The sequence below is a fragment of the Bos taurus genome, chromosome 25 (assembly GCF_002263795.3).
Source record: "Bos taurus isolate L1 Dominette 01449 registration number 42190680 breed Hereford chromosome 25, ARS-UCD2.0, whole genome shotgun sequence".
Lineage (NCBI taxonomy): Eukaryota > Metazoa > Chordata > Mammalia > Artiodactyla > Bovidae > Bos > Bos taurus.
Genome location: NC_037352.1, coordinates 2123500 through 2147798, shown reverse-complemented (window position 1 = coordinate 2147798; position 24299 = coordinate 2123500). Strand labels below are relative to the sequence as shown.

The 24299-nt window shown below is 54.6% G+C and overlaps 1 protein-coding gene across 1 annotated transcript; it reads left to right on the top strand.

The window, feature by feature from the left end:
- The first annotated feature begins 14589 nt into the window (after positions 1–14589).
- On the top strand, positions 14590–21950 carry PRSS27 (serine protease 27). Its single transcript, XM_005224622.5, has 6 exons — positions 14590–15010; positions 18372–18398; positions 18877–19039; positions 20091–20362; positions 20931–21100; positions 21523–21950. Exons 1-6 carry the CDS (start codon positions 14962–14964, stop codon positions 21775–21777), a joined length of 936 nt encoding a protein of 311 aa, XP_005224679.1. The 5' UTR covers positions 14590–14961; the 3' UTR covers positions 21778–21950.
- The last annotated feature ends 2349 nt before the right edge of the window (positions 21951–24299 follow it).

The following is a 24299-nucleotide window of genomic DNA, read 5'->3' as shown; positions in this document are numbered from 1 at the left end:
AATATAATGACCCCTTAACTGTATGCTGTGAGTTGCAGTTGGCAAATAAACATAATGACATCCTGGAGACATTTAATACACATCTGTTCTTTTCAATTTGGCAGCTCTGTTTTCAGATTTGAGAGTAAGAACTCTTTTTCAGGACGCACACATTTTTGTAAGCCCCACCGTGACGTAGTCTGAAAGGCTACTACAGGGTGAAACCTTGTTGGTCTTCTCCTCCTCCCCCTGCAACACAATCCCCATTTCACACACAAGAAAACCACAGACAAGATCCCTCTGGGTGCAAGTGGAAGAGGGCTGTGACTCACCCTGGCTGAAGCAAAATAGCATGACTGTGTTACCAAGAGTTCAGTACTCCCAGAAACACCTGACCAGGAAGAGAAAATGCGCAAATAATTTTACACCTTGACCTCAGAAAAATCCATCAAAAACCACACGATTTTTTTAAACAGGTAGTATCAAATAACTGGTGAAGATCCAAGACTCCCTCGCGGAGACTATAAACCCTCAACTACCATGACCAACAGCCCTAAACTATGTAACATGATCCCTACCGATCCTCATTAAGGTCTTAAATTAAGCCAGACTCTGAAACCTATCTCAACTTGGCCCTCTCCAGGAAGGAGTCTTTCAAGATGCTGCTCCCTCAACAAGGGAAGCAACAAACGCAGTTTAGTCTTAGCGACAGGCTGTTTTGATGGTATTTTCAAGGAACCAGCATTTGATGAGGGGTACAGGACAGACACAGTGGGCGCAAAGAGCCGCAGTAAACCCTCCTGGAGTGGTGGGCGCGCTTGGTTGCTTCAGCTGTGTCCTATTCTTGGCGACCCCATGGACTGTAGCCCACCAGGCTCCTCTGATCTAAGAGGCTCTCCAGGCAAGAATACTGGAGCGGGTTGCCATGCCCCCGTCCAGAGGATCTTCTGCACCCAGGGATTGAACCTGCGTCTCTTACATCTCCTGCATTGGCAGGCGGGCTCTTTACCACTAGCGCCACCTGGGAAACCCTGAGGGGTGGGCACTACCTACCAACAGGGACAAAAGGGCACAGGTGCCTGGGAGTCAACCCACAGCGTCTGCTGCCATAATGCGAGCCCAGCTTGCCCAAGGCCACGCAGACTGTTGACAAAAAGCTGGGAGGAGCACACAGGCCTTTCCGCAGGCGAGGCATGGCCCTCGTCCGCACCTGCACCGGAAGCCTGGGAAGCTCCTTCCCTGATTTCCCGGGCTCTGTGGCCTCAGGGTGACTCAGGAGGAAACTCCTGTCCCTCGTCCCTCCGCACTAATCCAGCCCGAGGACAATATAAACTAATTCCCTACAGATTAATTCACTCCAGCCAGCTAATGATCCAGGTTCACTATGGACCCTCAGCCGGCGGAAGCACGGGGGATGCCGGGAAGGCGGAGGACGGCCAACTTCCGGCTGCAAAGGCCGCCGGGTAGGGGCTTAAGGTGGGTGGCTGCGTGGCTGGGTGGCGGGTCGAGAATTCTGGTTTCTCAAACTAGGGGCGAGAGCGTGTGCGTACTCGCGGTGGGGGGCGAGCCCTCCGTGCCTCGAGACCCCTGCTAGCGGCCCTGGTCCTGGATGAGCCCGAAATACAAGGAAAAGCGCCTCCATGATCCAGGAGCCCAGCAGCGGCCGCGGACCCCAAGGGCCTCTGGGCTGAGCTGCCGATCAGATTGTGTCTGGCGCCCCCAGGTGGCCGTTTGAGGGACTCCAGCCCGGCTTGCCTCGGGCCTGAGCTGCCGATCAGATTGTGTCTGGCGCCCCCAGGTGGCCGTTTGAAGGACTCCAGCCCGGCTTGCCTCTGGCCTGAGCTGCCGATCAGATTGTGTCTGGCGCACCCCGTGGCCGTTTGGGGGACTCCAGCCCTGCTTTCTGCTTCCCACGGAGCCGCATGCCTCCTCCCGCCTTTGTTTCCCCGCCCGGTGGAGGAAGTAAAATGTACACGCTAACCCTTGGACAGCACGGAGATCAAAGGAGTCCATCCTAAAGGAAATCAACCCTGACTATTCATTTGAAGGACTGATGCTGAAGCCAAAGCTCCAGTACTTTGGCCACCTGACGCGAACAGCTGACTCATTGGAAAAGACCCTGATATTGAGAAAAATTGAGGGCAGGAGGAGAAGGGGGCCACAGAGGATGAGATGATTGGATGACATCATTGACTCAATGGGCATGAATTTGAGCAAACTCTGGGAGGTAGTGAAGGACACGGAAGCATGGCATGCTGCAGTCCACGGGGTCACAAAGAGTCGGATGTGACTGAGCGACTGAACAACAATAAAATAAAAAATGGGAGGAGAGAATATGTTGAGTTTTGCAAGTTGGGTGTGCAATACAGTCTTATCTTTTAAAACTCATTGTTAAAAATTACATTATAGGGATTTCCCCGCTGTGGACCAGTTTAGTGGTTGAGGATCCACCTTCCAAGGCAGGGGAAGGGGTTGCAGTTTCCATCACTGGTCAGGGAACTTAGATCCCACACGCCAGGTGGCACCTAAGCCTGGTCACTGCAACTACTGAGCCGGGGCACCCTAGAGCCTGTGCCCCACTACAAGAGAAGCCCTCACACAGCAACAAAGACCCAGCACATTAAAAAAAATTGCATTATATAAACCTACATTTAAATTATATTGACAAAGGTAGCAAATAATCAAAAATAATCACTTCTATTTATTTTACTATTATCTGTGTTCTCGAGGTTTTTGTATCTATTATATTCATGTGGTGGAAATACCAATGTGCTTCTGTAGGTTTACTTCTGACTCCGCCTTCAGTGACCGCCTTGGTAGTCAACATTTGCCATAAAGGGAGTATTTACACCACAGAAATGGGCAAACTCTAGAAATCAGTCCCCACTGTGCCCCCCTCCCCCGGACTTCCTATGAGGGTCAAACATTCACCAACACACCACTTTGGTCAGACAAGGGTGGAGTGGACAGAGAACAAGCCCCACATCTTGTGGTGTGTGTGTGTGTGTGTGTGTGTGTGTGTGTGGTAGGGCGGGCAGCATAGGAGCATAATTGCTTTCCTCTTTGCTAAGGCCCAGCACAGGTCCTGACCATGGTGCTCAATGAGTGAGGAAGGGAGGGAGAGAGAAAATTACCTGCTAAACTGGGCTCTGTCCATTTTCTTAAGATCAGCTTCTCCAACCTCGACTGTGCCTCTCAGCTGACCTTTTTCCAGGTGACCTAACAGTGCTCACTGCGTGGTGTGCGAGGCCTTGAACGCCAACAATTCAAGTAGTTTCCCTGCTGAAGTTCATCCAGGGAAGGATTTTGAGTTGGGGGTGATAGAATTCACATTTTACTTGGGGATGAGAATTGGGCCTGTGTGCAGGACAGGTTGAAGATAGAAAGGAATAGAATCCAGGAAACCAGCCTGTTCATTCAAGACTCGGTTCAGCACTCAGGCCCTGTGTAGGGGCAAGGCTGTGGAAAACAGCATGAATCACAATCCATGGCCCGGGGAGTTCAAACGGGCAAATACTACAAGTGTGATAAGTGTGTTGAAAAGAGCAGGTCCAGGTGCCAACGGGTGACTCAGGCTTCCTGCACTTGATCTTAGCCAAAAGGCCAAGAAGCAATTGACTCATTCTTTCTGGAAGAGGCAAGGAAGCTATGACCCAGCCTGGACAAGTGGGGCTTGCAGCTGTCAAAAGAAGAGGGGTGGGTCCCAGGCTGAGAGAACCGCTCAGGCAAAGGCCTGGGTCTGTAGAGGGCCTTGGAGATGTGACTGGAAGAGGAGCGCTGAGAGGAGGGACATGGGTCTGGAAACATGGTGTTCCCACAGCCAAGGCTGAGCAACAGCCGTCAGCATGGGGGCACAAAGCCGGTCCTGACTGAGTGGCTGGGGGGTGTTCCCTGTATTCTCCGGTCCCGATCCGTGTCTGCAGCAACACGCAGTTCCAGCCACATCTCCTACCTCCTTCTGTGATCCAGCCAGAAGGAATACTGACTCAGAGTGTGGCTGAAGGTTCCTGACTCCATACCTGGCCCAGGCTGCGTGTCAGAAGCTCTTTCAAACACACTTGTTTTCTGTCTCTGTCTGTCTGTCTCTCACATACACACACACACACACACTCCATTTTGGAAACTTGATGCAATTTTATCATTTAGGTGGGTGTCTGGATTCAAAGTCAGTCCCTGAAGATGTTTTTTAAAAACAATTTAGGGGCTTCCTTGGTGGTCCAGTGGCTAAGACTCTGCGCTCCCAAGACGGGGCCTGGGTTCCATCCCTGGTCAGGGAACTAGACCCCACACGCCACAACTAGGAGTTTGCATGCTGCATCTAAAGGTCCCAAGTGCCACAATGGATAAAACACAGCCAAATAAACGAATAAATATCAACAGGAAGAATAAATAAAGAAATGGGCAAAGGGCCTGGCTCACTAGTTTTCCAAAGAAGACACATGATTTCCAACAGGTATATGAAAAGATACTTGATGTCCCTAATCACTAAGAAAATTCAAATCAAAATCACAATAAAAAAGAAAAACACACACTGAGATATCACCTCACACCTGTTAGAATGGCTAATACATACGGCTTATGGAATCTTAGCTCCCTGACCAGGGACCAAACCCAAGCCTCTGGCAGTGAAAGCACAAAGTCCCTGAGGATGGCTAACGTTAATACTAAAAAGACAAGAGCTAACAGGTGCTGGGTAGGGTATGGAGAAAAGTGAACGCTTGTTCATTGTTGGTGGGAATATAAATTGATATAGACATGACAGAAAACAGTATGGAGGCTTATCATAAAATTAAAAATACTATTACCTTATGTTTCAGCAATTCAACTTCTGGGTAGATCTCCAAAGGAAATAAAATCAGTATTTCAAAGATATTTGCATTCCTGTGTTAATTGCAACAGTATTCACAATAGCCAAGGTATGGAAACAACCCAAGTGACCCTCAGTGGATGAACGGATAAAGAAAATGTGGTGTAAATATACAGGGGAATATTGCTCTAAGCCATAAAAAGATGGAAATCTTGGATTTCCCTAGAGGCCCAGTGGTTAAGACTCTGTGCTCCCAATGCATAGGTTCAATCCACAGTATGGGAATTAAGATCCCACAAGATAATCACGATGGTGTGATCACTGACCTAGAGCCAGACATCCTGGAATGTGAAGTCCAGTGGGCCTTAGAAAGCATCACTATGAACAAAGCTAGTGGAGGTGATGGAATTCCAGTTGAGCTATTTCAAATCCTGAAAGATGATGCTGTGAAAGTGCTGCACTCAATATGCCAGCAAATTTGGAAAACTCAGCAGTGGCCACAGGACTGGAAAAGGTCAGTTTTTATTCCAATCTCAAAGAAAGGCAATGCCAAAGAATGCTCGAATTATCGCACAGTTGCACTCATCTCACACGCTAGTAAAGTAACGCTCAAAATTCTCCAAGCCAGGCTTCAGCAATATGTGAACCCTGAACTTCCAGTTGTTCAAGCTGGTTTTAGAAAAGGCCGAGGAATCAGAGATCAAATTGCCAACATCTGCTGGATCATAGAAAAAAGCAAGAGAGTTCCAGAAAAACATCTATTTCTGCTTTCTTGACTATGCCAAAGCCTTTGACTGTGTGGATCACAATAAACTGTGGAAAATTCTGAAAGAGATGGGAATACCAGACCACCTGACCTGCCTCTTGAGAAATCTGTATGCTGGTCAGGAAGCAAAAGTTAGAACTGGACATGGAACAACAGACTGGTTCCAAATAGGAAAAGGAGTACGTCAAGGCTGTGTATTGTCACCCTGCTTATTTGACTTATATGCAGAGTACATCATGAGAAATGCTGGACTGGAAGAAGCAACAAGCTGGAATCAAGATTGCCGGGAGAAATATCAATAACCTCAGATATGCAGATGACACCACCCTTATGGCAGAAAGTGAAGAGGAAAAAAGCCTCTTGATGAAAGTGAAAGTGGAGAGTGAAAAAGTTGGCTTAAAGCTCAACATTCAGAAAACGAAGATCATGGCATATGGTCCCATCACTTCATGGGAAATAGATAGGGAAACAGTGGAAATAGTGTCAGACTTTATTTTTTTTTTGGCTCCAAAATCACTGCAGATGGTGATTGCAGCCATGAAATTAAAAGACGCTTACTCCTTGGAAGGAAAGTTATGACCAACCTAGATAGCATATTCAAAAGCAGAGACATTATTTTGCCAACAAAGGTCTGTCTAGTCAAGGCTATGGTTTTTCCAGTGGTCATGTATGGATGTGAGAGTTGGACTGTGAAGAAGGCTGAGCGCTGAAGAATTGATGCTTTTGAACTGTGGTGTTGGAGAAGACTCTTGAGAGTCCCTTGGACTGGAAGGAGATCCAACCAGTCCATTCTGAAGGAGATCAGCCCTGGGATTTCTTTGGAGGGAATGATGCTGAAGCTGAAACTCCAGTATTTTGGCCACCTCATGCGAAGAGCTGACTCACTGGAAAAGACTCTGATGCTGGGAGGGATTGAGGGCAGGAGGAGAAGGTGACGCCAGAGGATGAGATGGCTGGATGGCATCACTGACTCGATGGACTTGAGTCTGAGTGAACTCCGGGAGTTTGTGATGGACAGGGAGGCCTGGCGTGCTGCAATTCATGGGGTCGCAAGGAGTCAGACACGACTGAGCGACTGAACTGACTAACTGACTGTTCTTACCACAGGCGACACAGTGGTAAAGAATCTGCCTATGACGCCGGAAATGTGGGTTTGATCTCTGGGTCAGGAAGATCCCCTGGAGAAGGAAATGGTAATCCACTCCAGTGTTCTTGCCTGGAAAATTCCATAGACAGAGGAGCCTGTCGGGCTACAGTCTATGGGGTCGCAAAGAGTTGGACAGGACAGAGTGACTGAGCATGCACGCACATTCTTACCACACCCCACACCCCCTACACACACACACACACAATGGTAACAGGTGATGGATGTGTTAATTAGCTTGAATGTGGTAACCATTTCACAATGTACACATATATCAAATCATCACATTGTACACATTAAATATGTACAGATTTTATTTGTTAATTATACTTCCATAAAGTGGGGTGAGTCAATAAATAAATACCGTCAAAGAGAAAGAAAGGAGAAACAAACCAGATGGTCTGGCAAAGATTAATGTTTTGCATACTTTGAGAGGTCAATTAATTAGCAGAGCAAAAGTCTACCCATTCTGTCCTGAGTAGGTTTCTTTGAGGTATCAGAGAAGACAATTTCAGTTATTTCTTGAATGTGGGGAACCTTGAGAGGTGTGTGGTAGAGCGCAGGTGGTGAGACACACCTGCATGACACCTGCCTTTGTCCTTCATTAGTGCCTGCCCGGCTCATCCAGGTGTGCACCATTGCCCTCATGAGAATTTCTCCACATTCGTATGTGCTCAGTCGCCCAGTCATCATCCAACTCTTTTGTGACCTCATGGATGGTAGCCCTCCAAGCTCCTCTGTCCATGGAAATTTTCAGGCAAGAATACTGGAGTAGATGGCCATTTCCTGCTCCAGGGAATCTTCCCAACCCGGGGATCAAACCCGTGTCTCCTGCATCTCTTGCCTTGACAGGCAGATTCTTTACCACTGAGCCACCTAGAAAGCCCAAATTTCTCCACAACCCCTTCAAAGCAGGCTCCTACAGCACCACGCTTGACAGAGGCTATTTTGAAGTGGAGTGATTAGTTGGTGCCAGTTCAGAAGAACAGTTTTGTGGCAATATTTGAGCCCCTGATTATCAAACACTGGGGAAGTGCGGGAGCCAGCACAGGAGATCCCACCCATGACAAAGTCATGCGGAGGAGACCTGATAGGCAAGGCAGATCAGAACTTGGGGGACTCCCTGGACCTGCTCGAGCATCTACCCCGAAACCAAAGTCTATCTGTCTACTGTTGACTATATTACGCTTTTCACCAACTCCTCTGACATTAACAGGGGGCTATCCCTGACCACCTTTCTCTGAAGAAAATCAACTTAGGGCTCTAGTTAATAAGTCTCCTGGGCTTGAAAGGAGTATTTAAATTCTAACCCCTCTGTTAGCATTTTAGCTTGCTTGGCAGGTTTATCCATACTCTTGCAACTAACGCACATGATTGTTTACAACTTCCCAAACAAGAAAGGCATGGGGAGCCAAAACATTCTAAAAGTCCTAACGGGCATAGAGCCCTTTGAGGGGTGAAAAATTATTAGATAATACTGGTGAAGGGCTTCATTGTTGAGCCAATGTTTGCTGCCAAGTTTCCTTATCCCTTACCCACTGTGTGCCTGGGAGTGCATTAGTTAATATAGTTAAAATGTAGAAAAACAAGCAGCAGCCTTGACAACAGCAACATAAGCCCTTTGAGGTAATACCTTCTTTCTTAGTTGTAACCCACTGCACCTTTGCTCCATAAAAATGTAACTTTATTTAGTACTTTCGGAGGGTGACCCTGATTGAAAAAATAAAGAAAAAACCCTTTAAAGGAAAAACAAGTTTTCTGATTGACCAACCTTTATCAGAAAAGGGTCATAAAATGTTAACAGGCCTCTGAGCCAGAAGATAATGACAAGACCCTTGTAAGTGAAAAGGTATGCAGAAAATGTCCTGGTTTTGATAAAGGTAAAACTGATGCAATATTGAGCTGACTCTGTATGACTCTGCATCTTTCATTTCTAGAAATGTGTAACTCAGGGTATAAAAGCCCCTTTTGAAAATAAAGCAGCAGATCCCACTTCACCAGAGCTCTGGTCTCTGTGTCTTTCTTTCTCTCTCTTTTTTCAGGCTGATTCCCTGGAGCACAGAGGCTCTCTGAGTTCACTTTTTTGCCCAGGCTTCTAAGACCCAATCCAGAAGGCGCTCTGTGTCTTCACCCAATCAAGAAGGCACTCTGCGTCTTCACCCCATCGAGAGGGCACCTGAGGCCTCCATGAACAGAGCAAGTCCCGTGTCAGGGCCTTTATTGGCTTTCTGTGTAAACCAAGGAATATCAGCCTCTTTCTCTCTTCTTTATTCTTTCTCCTTTATTTTCTTATCGTTCGACCCTGGACCATCAGGTTCCAGTCCATTATAGGACCCGTGTCATCTCTCTCACCGACGCTGTCCATCCTGAGGGTACCCTTGGATCCTGCAGGGGCTGGACCCTGGCAGGGAAGGGCAGAATGATCTGAAAACTATCACAAGTATTGTGAGAACATATCTTGCATTCAGTTTTTTAGTCAACCCAGGCCTCTTTTGGGGGGTAAATGCCAAGAATCAGACTGGTCAACCATCAATCATCAAGTGGCTTCTAAAAATGGATGGACTGTTTTATCTGGGTAAGAGTCAGGAATAAATTACAGAGACCCTCATTTGTTTAATTAATTAATGAATGGCTGTGTTGGGTCTTGTTGCTTCGCACAGACATTCTCCAGCTACAGCAAGCAGGGGCTCCTCGTCGCTGCAGTACTTGGGCTTCTAGTTTCAGTGTTTCCCCTTGTTGCAGAGCACAGGCTCTAGGTGAGAGGACTTCAGCAGTTGTGACACGCAGACTCAGTGGTTGTGGTGCACGGGCTTAGTTGCTCTGCAGCATGCGGAAACTTCCTGGACCAGGGATCAAACCCATGTCCCCTGCCTTGGCAGGTGAATTCTTATTCACTGCCACCAGGGAAGTCCCCTTATTTGTTTATTAATTTGTTTATTTCTGGCTGCACCTCTTTGCTTGTGGTATCTTAGTTCCCAGACCAGGGATCAAACTTGCATCCTCTGCATTGGAAGGCAGACTCTTAACCACTAGACCACCAGGGAAGTCACTTTAAAGACTTCCATTGTCTTCTGGCCTCCATTATTTATGCCGAGAAGTCAGCAAATTCTGCAAACTTGAACTGAAAGGGACAGTTCTTTAGATCCCCAACTTTCTACAGACAAGAAGCAGGTTGGCAGAGAAAACTATTCAGTTATCGACATGAACCGTGTCTTATGGGAAAGCACAGATGATTCAGAGGCCAAAGCCAACAGCCCAGAGGGCAGAGCTAAGAGTCATGAAGACCGTCTCTCCAGGACTCTGGACAATATGCACTCCCGCTCCTGAGCAGGAGGGGGCAGAACGTTGCTTAGCGAGATTTCAGAAATGCTGTGGACCAGTCCTTGCTCTGAGTGGGTTATGTCTGGTGGTCATCCTGTCCCTTCCTCACCCCTGCATGTTGAGTGGGCAGGGTGACCTCTTTAGTTCACAGTTCTTCAGATGAAGAGGAATTATGCCCAAGAAGCCTCGACTGCATGTCAATCTAGTTTAGTTGACAAGACCCTGGACCTCAAGGCTGGCTGATGCCATAATGGGATGGGACTTTAGGGAGCATGGCCAAGTCTTATAGTGTACTATATTTGTTTCCTTTCTTAATTTTTTCCCCTAAAGTTAATAATCGCCTTTGTTGTTGATTTCCTTTGTACCTACCCACACTTTATTAATCTCCACCAGAGCAAACTCATTAAGGAACATATATCATTTCTCCCCCCCCTTCTCCTTTTTAATCCCACCTTGATACACCCATTGTCCTTTTTCTGGGATCTTGCTCTCTGGGTAGCACTGTCGTCCTGGGATGTCCCTTTACCATCTTGGGATTCCATTTGTCTTTCTCCTGGTTGGGGTTCCCTGTCCTATGTCTCACGTCTTCCTCTTTCTTGGCTTACATGCTCTAGATGTTTCATCCGACTGAAAAGATAGCGCAATGGCAGAGGGCACGATGATGACACTGTGACAATGTCAGCATTCCTGTCTCTTTTGTCACAGTATTCATGAATGAAGACCGCCCTCTCTGCTTGGGGCACAGCTGCTGTTCTGGAATCTCCCTTCACCAGCATCCCACAGACTCCCTTCTCCCTCTTCTGAGTTTGATCTCTGTTTTCTACAGCCCACTTTTCCTGCTTTTTTGGTTTAACTCTTCTTTAGTCAGAGAACATCTTCCCCACCACCCCCCACCCCGCCCGTGGCTTCCCAAGAATTGTGCCTGGGGGATAAAATTTTCTGAGACTTTCCATGTTTCAAAATGTCTTTATTTCACTCTCACACTGGAGTCAGTGTGGTGGTTATTGCTTCTTGCTGACCTGTTTCCTTCCCTTCTCCTTTCTGCTAACACACTCTGTGCCATGGCCACATAGTAGCCATATCACCAGCCTGGGCAACTTGTGAGACAGTTACTGTCCTTTCCTGGGATTGTTCACGTTGGATGGGACCGAGGAGGGCTCCAGCCTTCTTCACTGGCATCCCTTGAGGAAGAGACTGCAGTGTACCTGGCTCCAGGAGTCATCTTGGAGACTGGAGAACCAAGTCACCACCTGGGCGCTAGAAGGAAGGCCATCTGTCCACCGGGTCCTGAAGCTTGTTTCTTTGCTGGAGCATCACAGGAAGGTCCCACGAACTGGCCCACGAACCCGAAGCAGAGGTCCCATGAACACCTGTTGTGCTTCATGAGTGTCAGTTGGCTTTCCTTTGGAAAGAAAGTTGGCTTTCCTTTGGAAAGAAATCCAACTGACTACAGAATCCCTCCTAGATGGACACTGCTGAACATTCTGCAGACTTTTCTTTAGGAGGTTGCTGCTGTTGTTTTAAATTTTAAATTTTCAGTTATTATACTTCCTAAAAATCTTTATACTCATTCTTTTAAAATGTCCTCTTATATCATGAGCATTTTCTACATTTACCCATTCTCCATGAAAGTGTAATTTTTAAAAGTTATATTGAAAGGCTGTTTTAGTTACCAATGTCCAAACAAGGTTTTGTTTTGTTTTTGCAATTCTAAGTGAGCTGACCACTGACATCTTCATGCTTTTTCTGTATTTAAGATTTTCTTCTTGGAATAGACTTTCAGTGATGAATTCACTGACTCAAAGGGAATAACTATTTTAAAAAGTTGAAGCAAACACTAACCAACTGATTTACAAATGGGCTGGGCCAGTTACGTGCCCACCAGCTGGCACATTGCCCCATAGCCTCGACTAACAGCATTCCACCAAGGTTGAGATAACTCCACACATCTCCTTGCTGTGGCTTTGATTTGCATTTCTTTAATTACTGAGAATGAATATTTCTCAGTAAGTCTATTAGCCAAATTGGTTTCCTCTTCCAAGACTTGTCTGTGTCCTTCATTCATTTCATCTTTAGGGGTCCAGGGTTTGCCTGATCAATTTCTTAAGTGCTCTGGACAATAATGTTGTCAGCATTTGGCCACATTTCCTGCAAATATTTTTCCTATTGCTTGCTTTTTAATTTTTTTAAATTTTAAAAACTGTTTTTTTTTTTTTAGGCTGCACCTGTGAGTTCACTGTTCCCCAGACAGGAATCAAACACTTACCCTCTACACTGGGAACATGGAATCTTAACCACTAGACCACCAGGGAAGTCCCTGCTTTTTTATTTTGAAGCCAGTTTTGCTTGTATTTTTTTAGTTTATGGCCACGTCTCTATTATGTTGTCTGCTGTGACTTCTTTTTTTCTTTGCCACACAGCATGTGGGATATTAGTTCCCAATAAAAGTGTTAGTCTCTCAGTCATGTCTGACTCTTTGCGACCCCAAGGACTGTCAGTCTCCTCTGTCCATGGAATTCTCCAGGCAAGAATACTGGAGTGGGTAGCCATTATCAAACCCATGCCCCCTGCATTGCAAGCTCTGAGTCTTAACCACTGGACCCTCGGGGAAGTCCCTACCGTGACTTCTAACGTTAGAAAACATGCTCCCTGACGGAGTTGGTAGATAGCCACTTTTTTTTTGAGGAGGAATTGATAAAACATAATTAAGTCTCTGAATCCTTCTGGATTCCAGTTCTCCTCCTTTGTTTGGTGGAGGGAATGAGAAAGCGGCCTGGCTTCCTGCTCACCCTGCAGCCCCCCAGCTCTCTGCCTGGTTGGGGTGGGGGGTCACTGGCCCCAGGCCCACAGGTGTCTAGGGGGACACGAGCTGCTTCTCTAGGCGCTGGAGTCACTGGGAGCCCAACTTTCCCTGTGTCTCCGCTGTCTGATCACTCCTGACTTTTGTTGCTTGCTTGATTTCAAGGCACAGCCTTCTTAGAATTAGCTTTAAAAAAAAAAAAAAAGAAGAAGAAGAAGGATGCCCTAGAGGTAGTGTTGGCCCAGAAGAATCTGAGAGGCCTCTGAGATCCAGGGAATCGACCGTCAGGTGCTGGAGAAATGTCGCTGTCCTGACCTCCTGAAACTTCCCCGTTTGCGATTAGACATTTTCAGCTTCATTCTGTCTTGCCGGGCCCTCCACACGGTTCACCTGGATGTTCCCCGGCACGGGACAGGGCTGGGCCCCCAGCGCGTGCACAGGACACCTGTGCAACGAGCCCCAGTAAGTCTGGGCCCGGCTTCCATACTCCGCCCCTCCCCAGGGAGCCCAGTTCCCGCACAGGCCCCGGGACACAGCGCCGAGGGGGCCGCGGAGGAGGCGGGGAGAGAGGGAGCGTGCGTGACAGGCCCGAACTACTGGAGAAGAGAAGGGAGGGGAGGGGAGCAGGAGTGGGGCAAGGGCAGGACTGGGAGGAAGGGGGCAGCGAGGAGCGGAGGGAGCCCCCCCAGGCCTGGCTCTGCCCGGCCGCCTGGACATCGGAGGGCAGGACTGCGCGGACCGGCGCTCCAGGGCCGGGGGGCGGGGGATGGAGAGGGGGTGGCCGGCCTCGGCCCCAGCGCCTCCCGGGGCGCGCCGCACCCCGGGGGTGCTCCCCATCCCAGGCCTGGGGTCGGGGGTCTGCCGGACCTGGTCCCCGGCCTCCGCCCCAAGCCGAGCCCAGACCTGAGCCTCTGACGTCAGCCCCGTGCCCCAGATAACTTCCTCCCAGAGCCGCTTCCGCGGCGGCCGCACGTCCCCGACCCGGCCTGCCACGCCCAGGGCAGGGACACGGTACGGTCACCCGGCCCGGCCTTCCCAGAACCAGCTTCCGCCCCGCCCACCTGGCCCTCGGTTCCGGGAAGCCCCCCCACTGCCCCCACCTCCGGGTGGGTTAGGAGGGTGCCGCCCGCAGGCGGTCGTGGCCTCCTTGGGAGTCCTGGAACTGCCGGGACCCAGTCCCTGGACGGAGGGCCGGTAAGGGCGCTGATGTCGGTTGGGGACCCCCACTGCGGACTCCTTCCCTGCTCCACTTTGTTCCATAAGCACAGGGGACCTGGACTTTTTTGTGCTCATCCCCCCTAAAAGTGTAAAACCCAGTTCTGGACTCTGTTTCATTCACTGATGCAGGGTATAGTGTGTGTGTGTGTGTGTGTGTGTGTGTGTCTGTGTGTCTGTGTGTGTTGTGTGTGTGTGCGCGCGTACTCCTGGGCTCAGTCATGCCCGACTCTTTGTGACCCCATGGACTGTGTGTGTATGTGTGTGTGTGCGCGTGTGTGCACATGCTCGTGAGTTCAGTCATGCCCAACTCTTTGTGACCCTATGGACCCTAGCCCGCCAGGCTCCTCTGTCCATGGAATTTTCCAGGCAAAAACACGGCAGCAGGTTGCCATTTCCTTCTCCAGGGATCTTCCTTCAGGAATCAAATCGGCAGCTCTGTGTCTCCTGCTTTGGAAGACAGGTTCTTTATCACTAGCGTCACCTGCGAAGTAGATGTTCAATATGAATGAATGAACAAATGAAATGAATGAATGAATGAAACAGGGAGGGTCTCATGGGCGGACTGCAGTCAGTTTATGTGGGGCCTGTGGTCACTTGGGGTGTGTGGTCAGCCATGGTAGGGGGTAGAACTCCAGGCCACAAGCCGCCTAAATGGGGCCTATGCACCCTGGCCTCAAATCCTTGGGTGAGGGGTCTGGCCCCTTGGGGTTCAGGGCCAGGTCATGGAGGAACCAGAGTTCTGGGGTGCCTCCTTCCTGTCGAGAGAAACTGGGCTGGCCGGGCTGACAAGTCCAGCGGCATAGCCGAGCTGACACTCATCTGCAGCATATAACCCACTTCATGGAGCCCCGAACGTCGTGCTCGAGCACTCGGAACTCCTGCCACCTCTGTCCCCTGCCCAGCGGGCACTCCACCAGGCCAAGACCATGAGGCAGGTGCTAGCCGCGGTCCTGCTCCTGCTGCTGCTGCGGTCCGGTGAGTCCTACAGATTGCAGGAGAGTCCTACAGGTCCTACAGGTCTGTCCTGCCAGCAGCTGTAGCCAGTCCCCACTCCCTGGCTAGGCTTGGGGCTGCAGCACTGGCCTCCTCTTCTTCTCGCAGGAGGAAGGTTCCAGACATCCCACCTGGGGGAGTGAAGTGGGGAAGGCAGCGTGGGTGCAGGCCTGCGAGGGCCCTGAGGCAGTGACCCGGGCAGGATCCACCCCCACCCGCACCCCCACCCCCGCTCCCACTGCCTTGGGCAAGCAGGGCCAAGCTCTGGGCTTGGCACTCCGCTTCCTCTCGTCTTGGTCTCTCCCGTCTCCAAGGCACAAGCACAGGGCTGCCTGGGTGCAGGATCTGAACTCAAGACTGCTGGCCTCCAGCCCAGGGCCAGTGTCCGCAAGGCCAGGAAGTGTGGCCGAGCGTGGCCTGAGCCAGGGAGCCACGGAAGGCTGGGGGCGCTTAGCAGGGCATGGGGGAGGGGTGCAGGCAGGAGGAGACGGGGGCGGGGGGCGGCTCCTGCACCCGGGCCTCTCTCCCAGGCCCCAGTGAGGGTGAGCAGGTGTCAGCCAGGGGCCTCACCTGCCAGGCCCCTCCCAGCTGGGCAGGCTGTTCTCTGCTGGAGAAACTCTCATGCATTCCTGGGCCCGCCTGGCCTGCCCAGCCACCTCCTCACTTCCGTGTCCTCAAGTCACCTCTCAGGGCCCGGCCGTCAGCCTGGGCTGCAGCCCTGCCGGGGCTCCAGGCTTCCCACAGGGGAGGAGGCACCTCGGTGGGGAGGCCCCAGACTCCTTGGGTTCCGCAGGGCCCCCCAGGCCTCGCTGCCCTGCCTTCCTCCCCTGGCACCAGGATAACAGCGTTCTTTGAGGGAGCTCATCTCTGCCAGGGTGTGTAACCCTGTGATTACTCCTGGTGGGTAGAGTAATCGAGGTCATTGCCAAAGTGCAAACAGCGGCCTGCACTTGGCTCTCCAATAGCTGACACCAGAGGCCTGAACTCCTTCAGCACCATCTTGGCCTCTCATCTCTGGCTGTTCCCCCTAAAGCCTTGGGCCTCTCCTGCCTCCACAACCAGATACAGGAGCAGAAGGGCCCTGGATCCAGAGGAGGGGGCTGACACCCCGCTGGCTTACCCAGCCCCAACAGGACGCCCACCCTGCCCAGCCTGGGTCTCCACATCGCTCTTCCCCAGGAAGTCCTGCTCCCACTGTCCCACTTATATATTCCCTGGGCTCAGGCTCCCAGGATGTGGGCCCTGCTTCCACAGAGATCCTGAGCTCATGGGTGAGATGAGATGAGATGACAATTCCACCCCCAGGGCAAGGTGGGCAGAGCTCTGTGGGGCCAAGTGGGAAGACAGAAAGCTCAGGAAAGGGAGCCAGGCTGCCCAGACAGTACAATCAAGGAGGGCTGCCTGGAGGAGGGGGAAGAATTTCAGTTAGGGTTAGCACTCTGGATTAGGATCTGGATTAGCACTCTCTAGAATCTGGATTTAGACCCAGGAGGAAAGCGGTGCTGTGAACAAACATTCAGAGGCAGGAAAAGTGAAGTCAAAGTCTCTTAGTCGGGTCTGATTCTTTGTGACCCCGGGACTGTAGACCACCAGGCTCCTCTGTCCGTGGAATTCTCCAGGAAAGAATACTGGAGTGGATAGCCATTCCCTTCTCCAGGGGATCTTCCCAACCCAGTGATCGAACCTGGTTCTCCTTCATCACAGATGGATTCTTTACCATCTGAGCCACCAGGGAAGCTTCAGAGGCCGGGGGCTCAGTCCAAACAAGAAGCCGAGGTGCATCAGGCTGGGATGCAGAAGCCTGAAGAGCCTCAATGGAAGGGTCTGCTAGGCAGGGTGTGAGTGCCCTTGATCCCAGGCGTGGACAGTGGATCCACACACAGGAGCGGGGATGGCTGTGGGGAGAACCTGGGCAAGGCTCTGGGAAAGCCCCACAGGGAGGGAAAAAGCCAGCCGGGGCGTTTCAGCTTCGTGCAAGAAGCAAGAGCGCAGGGTCTGGGGTTGTCAATCTGACTAAATCAGATTATACTAAGACGAGGGGCTGGAGGGAATGTCCGCCTGGGGCACGTGTGCATTTTTAAAGGGCCCCTTGTTGACACAATCAGTGTCTGGGCAGATGTCTTGCTGGCCTGGGCTGACTGCCCTCACCCCCACGCATCTGTTGGCGCCTCTACCTGGAAGAGTGGCTGGTCCTGCCTGTGCCTGCCCACTCCTCTTGGCCCATGCTCAGCACCCTCTGCAACTGCTTCATCATCCACCCCCCAGCACTGGAGAGTGTGCCCCTCAGCTGGAAGAATAGGGTCCTGTCAAAACCCCCAAGGTCACAGAGGGGTGTGGCTCAGTCCAGCCATTTCCTGCCCGGCCCCAGGGCCCCTCAGCCGCCTGGGACTGGTTACTGGGGCTGGGGTGTCGGGGGAGTGTGAAGTGGGAAGAGGCTGTCCTGACCCCCCAAGCTCTGATCAGATCCACCCCAGTGACCAGATCCATAAGCAGGGCTCTCTTTATGGGGTGGGTTACCTGGAGCTGCGCTGGCACTGGTTGAGACTGTTGGCCTGGCTGGGGTCTCCGAGCTGGAGTGGAGGGGCCTGTCAAGGCCAAGAGGCGGGCCCTGTGCCTTGTCCAGAAACTGGGGGACAGTGGTCCCGGGGAGAGGGGTCCACTTCCAAAGAGTGCCCCCCGCCCTTCGCCCCACTGTCCCTCACACGGGCAGGGGTGCTGGGCCCGGCAGGGCTCTTGGGGCCGCCTGTGAGCTTGGCGGAACACCTGAGGGGCTGGCACCTGGGAATCTGGGATCTTGGGAGGACTGATGCATGACCATCGTCTGGCCTCTCTACTCCCCTGAGATGAGTGAGACTCGAGTGGCTGGGCGGGCAGGCAGACGTGGAGCCTTGCTCACTTGTCTGGCCCCTTATCCCAGCCAGCCCCAGGCTGGAGGAGGGGGTTGGGGGGAGGCCCCACAGCCCCTTGGCTGAAGGCCACATCCTCCGCAGAGCTTCCAGATGAGGATGAGTGTGGGGTGTGGAGGGAAAGCCCTGGTGGGGTCCAGAAGAAGCCCTCTTGCCCCAAATGGGAGGGTCAAGCCCTGACGGGGTCCCCTCCCTGGCCTTTCTGATTGGTCCTGGCCCACAGCCTGGCCTGTGCACACCATGGGGGCACATGGGGGACCTGTGGCTGAAGGCTGCCAGCCTCTCCTGCCAGGTGCCCGGTGGACGGTCCTGCGGAGTCCACAGGAGGCTGGGTGTGCAGCAGAGGATGGGCTATGCTGACCAGTCGTTGGGGAGGGGAGGAGCAGACTGCAGCTTGGGCAAAGTTGGCTGATCACCCTCTTTTTTCTCATTTTCAGGGACTCGGGGAGGCGAGGCACTGAACGGTAAGCATTCAAGGCCTTCGGGTAGGGGGACAGGAGTGGGCTTGGTTGAGATCTCCGAGACTGGCCAGGACCCCCTCCCTGGTGAGACCCATAATGAATGGGCCCAGCACGGGAATCCCACAGTGGGGAAAACTGGGGAGCCTAGACAGGAGTTGCGGGGTGGAAGGGGAAGGTCCGGGAGCCCATTTGTCAGGCCGGGGGTGTGGGGTAAGACCTTAACCGTGTTATCTCACCCCCACCACCCAGAGGGTCAGGTGTCACAGGTGAGGGGCAAGGGGCCCACAACCCACTGTCGGAGGCTGACTGATGCCCAGGCCTCCGACTTAGGCCTAAGGTCCTGGAGTGGGTCAGGGACAGGAAAGCCAGGGAGTGAACAGGATAAGAAAGCTTGAGTGTGGGTTTGGGGGTGGGAATCACACCTGAGGGGATGGGCCTCCAGGGAGCGCCCCCCACCCCCGCCTCGGCTCTGTTCCTCCAGCCTGCGGCCGCCCGCGGATGCTGAACCGGATGGTGGGCGGGCAGAATGCCTTGGAGGGCGAGTGGCCCTGGCAGGTCAGCATTCAGCGAAACGGAAGCCACTTCTGCGGGGGCAGCCTCATCACGGACCGGTGGGTCCTCACCGCCGCGCACTGCTTCTCCAAGTGAGTCGACTGCGCCCCGCACTCCGCTCCGGGGGCACAGATCGTGCGACGGAACCGCCCCCTCCCCGCGCGCCGTCCGCAAACGCCGGGCTTCAGCACCGCGGACAGCGCCGGCCCGCGGACAACGGCGGTGCGGGGCGCCCAGGCCGGGCCCCCACGGCCCGAGAGAGGCTGCGTCTGCGCCATCTGAGCCTTCCCTGCCAGGGCTCCCTTTGGGTCCAGCCTCGGGGCCAGCTTCCAGCAGCAGCCCCTGCTTCCGGGCTCTTGCTGCCCCCAGCCCAGCTGGGAGGGGTCCATTTCCCCCGGGGGGCTCACAGTGAGGTGCTTTCCCAGACAGGCCGCCCCTGCTGCTGGCCGCAGGGTCCTCCTGTTGCCTGCCTCTCTTCCTTGTCTCCTCCCACACCTCAAATCCAGACACTCCCTTCCTGATTGGGGCTCTGGGCACAGGTGGACGAAGCAGAATGGCCATTCCTCCTCCTCACTCTGAGGTCACCTACACTGGCCCTAACCAAAGGACCAAGCTACCCAAACCCTGCTTCCACACCATGACCTGCCTGGTCCTAAGCCTTCAGGGCTGCCTAGGCATCTCAGCTCTCTCCATGCCACAGCTCTTGCAATTCTAAAACCTCACATCTCAAGTTCAGAAATCCAGGCTCAGAGTGAGCAGGTCACTTGCCTCAGGCTGGGCCCCGGTGGGTGATCATCTCCTTCGACCCCCACAGACAGCCTTTCAGGTGGGGACTGTTACTGTCCCCATTTTACAGACAAGGAAACGGAGTCACAGAGAACTTGCTGGGTGACTTGCGCGAGGTGGCTGGGCTGGCCAGGGTGGAGCTGGGAATTTAAAGCTGCTTGGGGTTTACACCCTTTCCCACCTCATCTCTTAGTACACCCCCCTGGAGAGTGTGCTCCGGAAGACACAGTGTAGACTGAGCTGTCAGCATCCTGGGGAGCGGGGAGGAAGTCCGACTCCTCCCTACTTCTCATCTCCACTTAACTTCCGCTGACGCCTCCCAGGCCGCCTCACACCGGGTCTCTACTCTCCCACCAGCACCTCTGAAACATCCCTGTACCAGGTCCTGCTGGGGGTGCTGCAGCTGGCGAGGCCAGGGCCACACGCCGTGTATGCCCGGGTGAAGCGGGTCGAGAGCAACCCCAAGTACCAAGGCATGGCCTCTAGCGCCGATGTGGCCCTGGTGGAGTTGGAGGCACCTGTGACCTTCACCAACTACATCCTCCCCGTGTGTGTGCCTGACCCCTCAGTCGTCTTTGAGTCGGGCATGAAGTGCTGGGTCACCGGCTGGGGCACCCCCAGTGAACAAGGTACTAAGGGCAGGGCAGGGAGAGAACAGGTGGCGGGCCTAGAGAAGGCAGCCTGGGGGCCGCCCTGAACCAACCATCTTCTGTTCAAACTGCCGCACGTGTGTTAGTCGCTCAGTCGTGTCTGGCTCTGTGACCCCATGGACTGTAGCCTGCCAGGCTCCTCTGTCCACGGGGTTCTCCAGGCAAGAATACTGGAGTGGGTAGCCATTCCCTTCTCCAGGGGATCTTCCCAACCCAGGGATCGAACCCTGGTCTCCCGCACTGCAGATAGATTCTTTACCGTCTGAGCCACCAGGAAGGCCCACAAGATCTCTACTCAAGTGGGTGGAGTAGGTATGGGAAAGGGCAGCAGACACAGGAGCAGGGGCCACAGGGAACAGAAAGAGCCCAGCCTGGTGGTGGGGGGTGGGAAGAAGGAACTCTGTCCTACAAAGCCTCCAGCCAGAAGAGAAGATCTAAAAACACAAGAGAAAAGCAGGTGGGATAGAGCTGCGGTTCTTGAGAACCAGGGCCTGGGGCCCTCGGTGAGAATGTCCCCTGAGCCGCACCTGGTATCTCCCCTCCGCAGACAGCCTGCCCAAACCCCGGACCCTGCAGAAGCTTGCCGTGCCCATCATCAGCACGCCCAAGTGCAACCTGCTCTACAGCAAGGATGCAGAGTCCGGCTTCCAGCCCAGAACCATCAAGGACGACATGCTGTGTGCGGGCTTCGCTGAGGGCAAGAGGGACGCCTGCAAGGTGGGCACTGGGGCGGGGTGGGCCGAGGCTGAGCCCTAGTGCCTGGGCCCCAGGCGGAAACCAGCCCACCTGGGACAAGGGACAAGGCCCAGGAGGTGGACCTGCAGGGCCCAGACCAGAGCTATGCATTCGACCAGCTGGGAAAGCAGGTTCCTGGGTTCTACCTGGGGGAGTCAGCGGGTCTGTGGCGGGACTCAGGAAGCTGCATCTTTAAGACACTTCTCTGAGGTGATTCAGGGTGGGTAGTGTGGCAATGCTAGAGAAATGGGCACTCCAGGCTGGAAAGGAAGGGCTGCAGGGGCTGGGGTGTCCTGGGCAGAGACGAGCGAAGGGAGACAGGCGCGGGCACTCAGCCGTGCAGCTGCGGAGCCCGGCTCTCCGGCCCGCGTGCGCTGACACAGGTACCTCTGCTTCGGCCGCAGGGAGATTCCGGGGGCCCCCTGGTGTGCCTCGTGGGCCAGGTGTGGCTGCAGGCAGGGGTCATCAGCTGGGGCGAGGGCTGCGCCCGGCGGAACCGCCCAGGTGTCTACATCCGGCTCACCTCCCACCACGACTGGATCCACCGGATCATCCCAGAGCTGCAGTTCCAGCGGGCAGGGCCAGGCAGTGCCCAGAAGCGGGACCCCCGGACCCGGCAGCCCCTTGGTCGGAACTCCGCACGCTACCCGGCCGCCTAAGCCGTCCTGGTCCTCGCAGCCCTGCTCGCCTTGCTCTGAGCCTTGCTCGGGCTGGTGGGCAGCGGCCGCCCAGGTCCAAGGTGTACATTTGTAAATAGCCCTCCAGTTCCCCCTCCTCTCAAGTTCCCGCTTATTTTTATTTATGTTCACTCTCCAATAAAGACCCAACCTCAGGGCTGGCTGCCTGGGTGTGGCCCCTCGGGGCAGGGCGTCTGGTGCTAGGGAGGGGTGTGGGGGCGAGGCTCCACACTGAAAGCTGGATGTCACCCAGCCCCACACAGGCGGCCTCCCCGCTTCCCCCCCGCCTGTGTCCTTGCCAACCTGGTTGTCACCATGTGTCACCAACGGGTACCCAGGGGTGGCACTGGGGGTGACCGACACTGGCAGGGGGGCCCAGCAGAGCTTTGGAGGAGGGGGGCTCTGCAGGGCATCGGGGAGCAACCCCCACTGCCTGTTGGACTCGCCCAACAACTTCCCTTGGTGACGCACTAAGGCTAAGACAGGGGGCTGCTCCTGGCGCCCCAGGGCCCCTTGAACCCCAGTTTCCTTTCCTCCACGCCCTCCCTCCCTCCGTGTCAACCTGAATCTGAAGTTTTGGGGGGTGGGGGGCTGGAGTTGGGGTCCACACCAGCTGGGAGATGTTGGACAAGCCACTGGCCCCTCTGAGCCCGTTTGTCTCCTGTGACCCTGGGCAGCACCTCCACCAGCCTCCCGGGTCACGGCGTGGTCGGTAAACTCGCCTGAGCGTACGTCAGGCAAGACCCCACACCCACCTGGAAGCGCCCGGGGACCCTGCAGACCCAACAGCCCAGCAGGCTTAACCGCCCCCAGACCCAAGGATGCAGGGGTGGGCAGGGCCCTCCTGGAGTCCACACACTGCTGGCCAGGCTCGGATGGTGTCACACAGAAGAGGGAGGCCCAGGCCACGGAGGGGGGGGCATGGAGGTCGGTGGGCCAGGCCCCCAGGAGACAGGCCTCAACAGCTCCCTTGGCTGGGACCCCCTTCTCCCCCTTGCTCCATGTTTAGGGTTCAGATCGTTTGCCGGAGTGGTTCATGGTTTCTGCGAGGATCCCTGGGGATTCCCTGACACAGCACCCCTGCCCGTTTCACTGCCCCTCCCGCCCCTTGTCCCACCAGCCACCCCACCCCACTCCCTCCCGGCCAGGGAATCCAGCAGGCGCAGAGCTCAGGCCCGCAGCTCACTCCGACCCCATCACGGCCGCGACGGTAAGGCTGTCCCCGGAGGCCGCCCCGGGTTCTCTGCCTGGCCTGTGTGTCCACAGCAGGCCTGCAGCCAGCCAGTCCACTCCCCGGTGTTGGCCGATTCCCGAAAGGCAGCAGCTTCTCGCCCTGCTCAGTGAACATGGGTGGACGAGAGTCCTGGGAGGCCTGGGCCTTGCACGCTGCACACATATGCCCACATGCCCACACAATACACGTGCACCCATGCGCACACACCAGTTCACATTCACGTGTACACGCACACACGTGCACACTCACGCACAGAGAAACACACATGCAAGCACGTGCATGGGCCCAGCTGGCTTGGCCGGTGCTGGGGGAACGCAGGCCCGGCTGTTTATGGAACGAACCCGTAAGCACTTAGCAGGCACCGGCTGCGGCCCGACCCTGGGGACGGAGGCAGGAAAACACACCACGTTCCTGTCCGCTCCTCTGCCCAGGCGTGCTCTTGGCAGGCAGGGAGCGCTGCCCAGTGGCCCCGGGGAGCGGCCCCGGGCCGTCTGAGAGCTCCTTCTCCAGAGCAGACATGGGCTCTGAGGCCTCGGGGGAAGTGGGGTGGGGCAGCAGGTGCAACGAGGCCTGACGGGGAGGTGGGGGGGAAGGCAAGGCTGTGGGCGTCCTGAGTACAGCCCCAGGTGCTGGGAGCAGGGGCTAGCCTAGGTCCTGCCGCCGTGGAGAGGCCACCCTGCCCGGGAGAGTAGACTCCAGGTCCTGCCATGGTGGGGTCAGAGGAGGGTGGGGCAGCCCACCTGCCAGCTCTGTGGAGAGAGGCCAGGGTAGGGCCATGTGGGGATCGGGGAGCACCAGGCTCCCCTTGGAAGTCCTGCCACCCCGTCTCCGCCTCCCCCTGCCTGCTATCCCAGCTTTCTGGGTGCCCTGGGGTCTCCTTTACCCCACCAACCTCCTGCCTCTGCCACGGGGCGGGGGTCTGCTCAGGGTCCAGTGGTCCTAGGGGAGGAGGGGCACAGACGTCAGGACAGCTGAGCACCCCAGGTGCCCCCCGCACCAGGCTGGAGGGGCAAGGCTGCGGTCCTCGGTGGGCCCCAGGGGGTGGCCCTGCGACTCCAGGGCAGGTCCCCCACGGCCTGGGCTCCCAGACACTGGCCCCACCCAGACCCAGGCAGACACTCAAGGAGACGGGAGGGGGAGAGACTTTATTGACGCCGTTCACAGTGAGCTCAGAGCTGTGAAGTGTGGGTGGCAGCGTGCCCCCAACTGCCCCACCCCGTCCTGAGGACCCAGCACGGGCCCCTGACCGCAGGCCCCAGACTGGACCGCC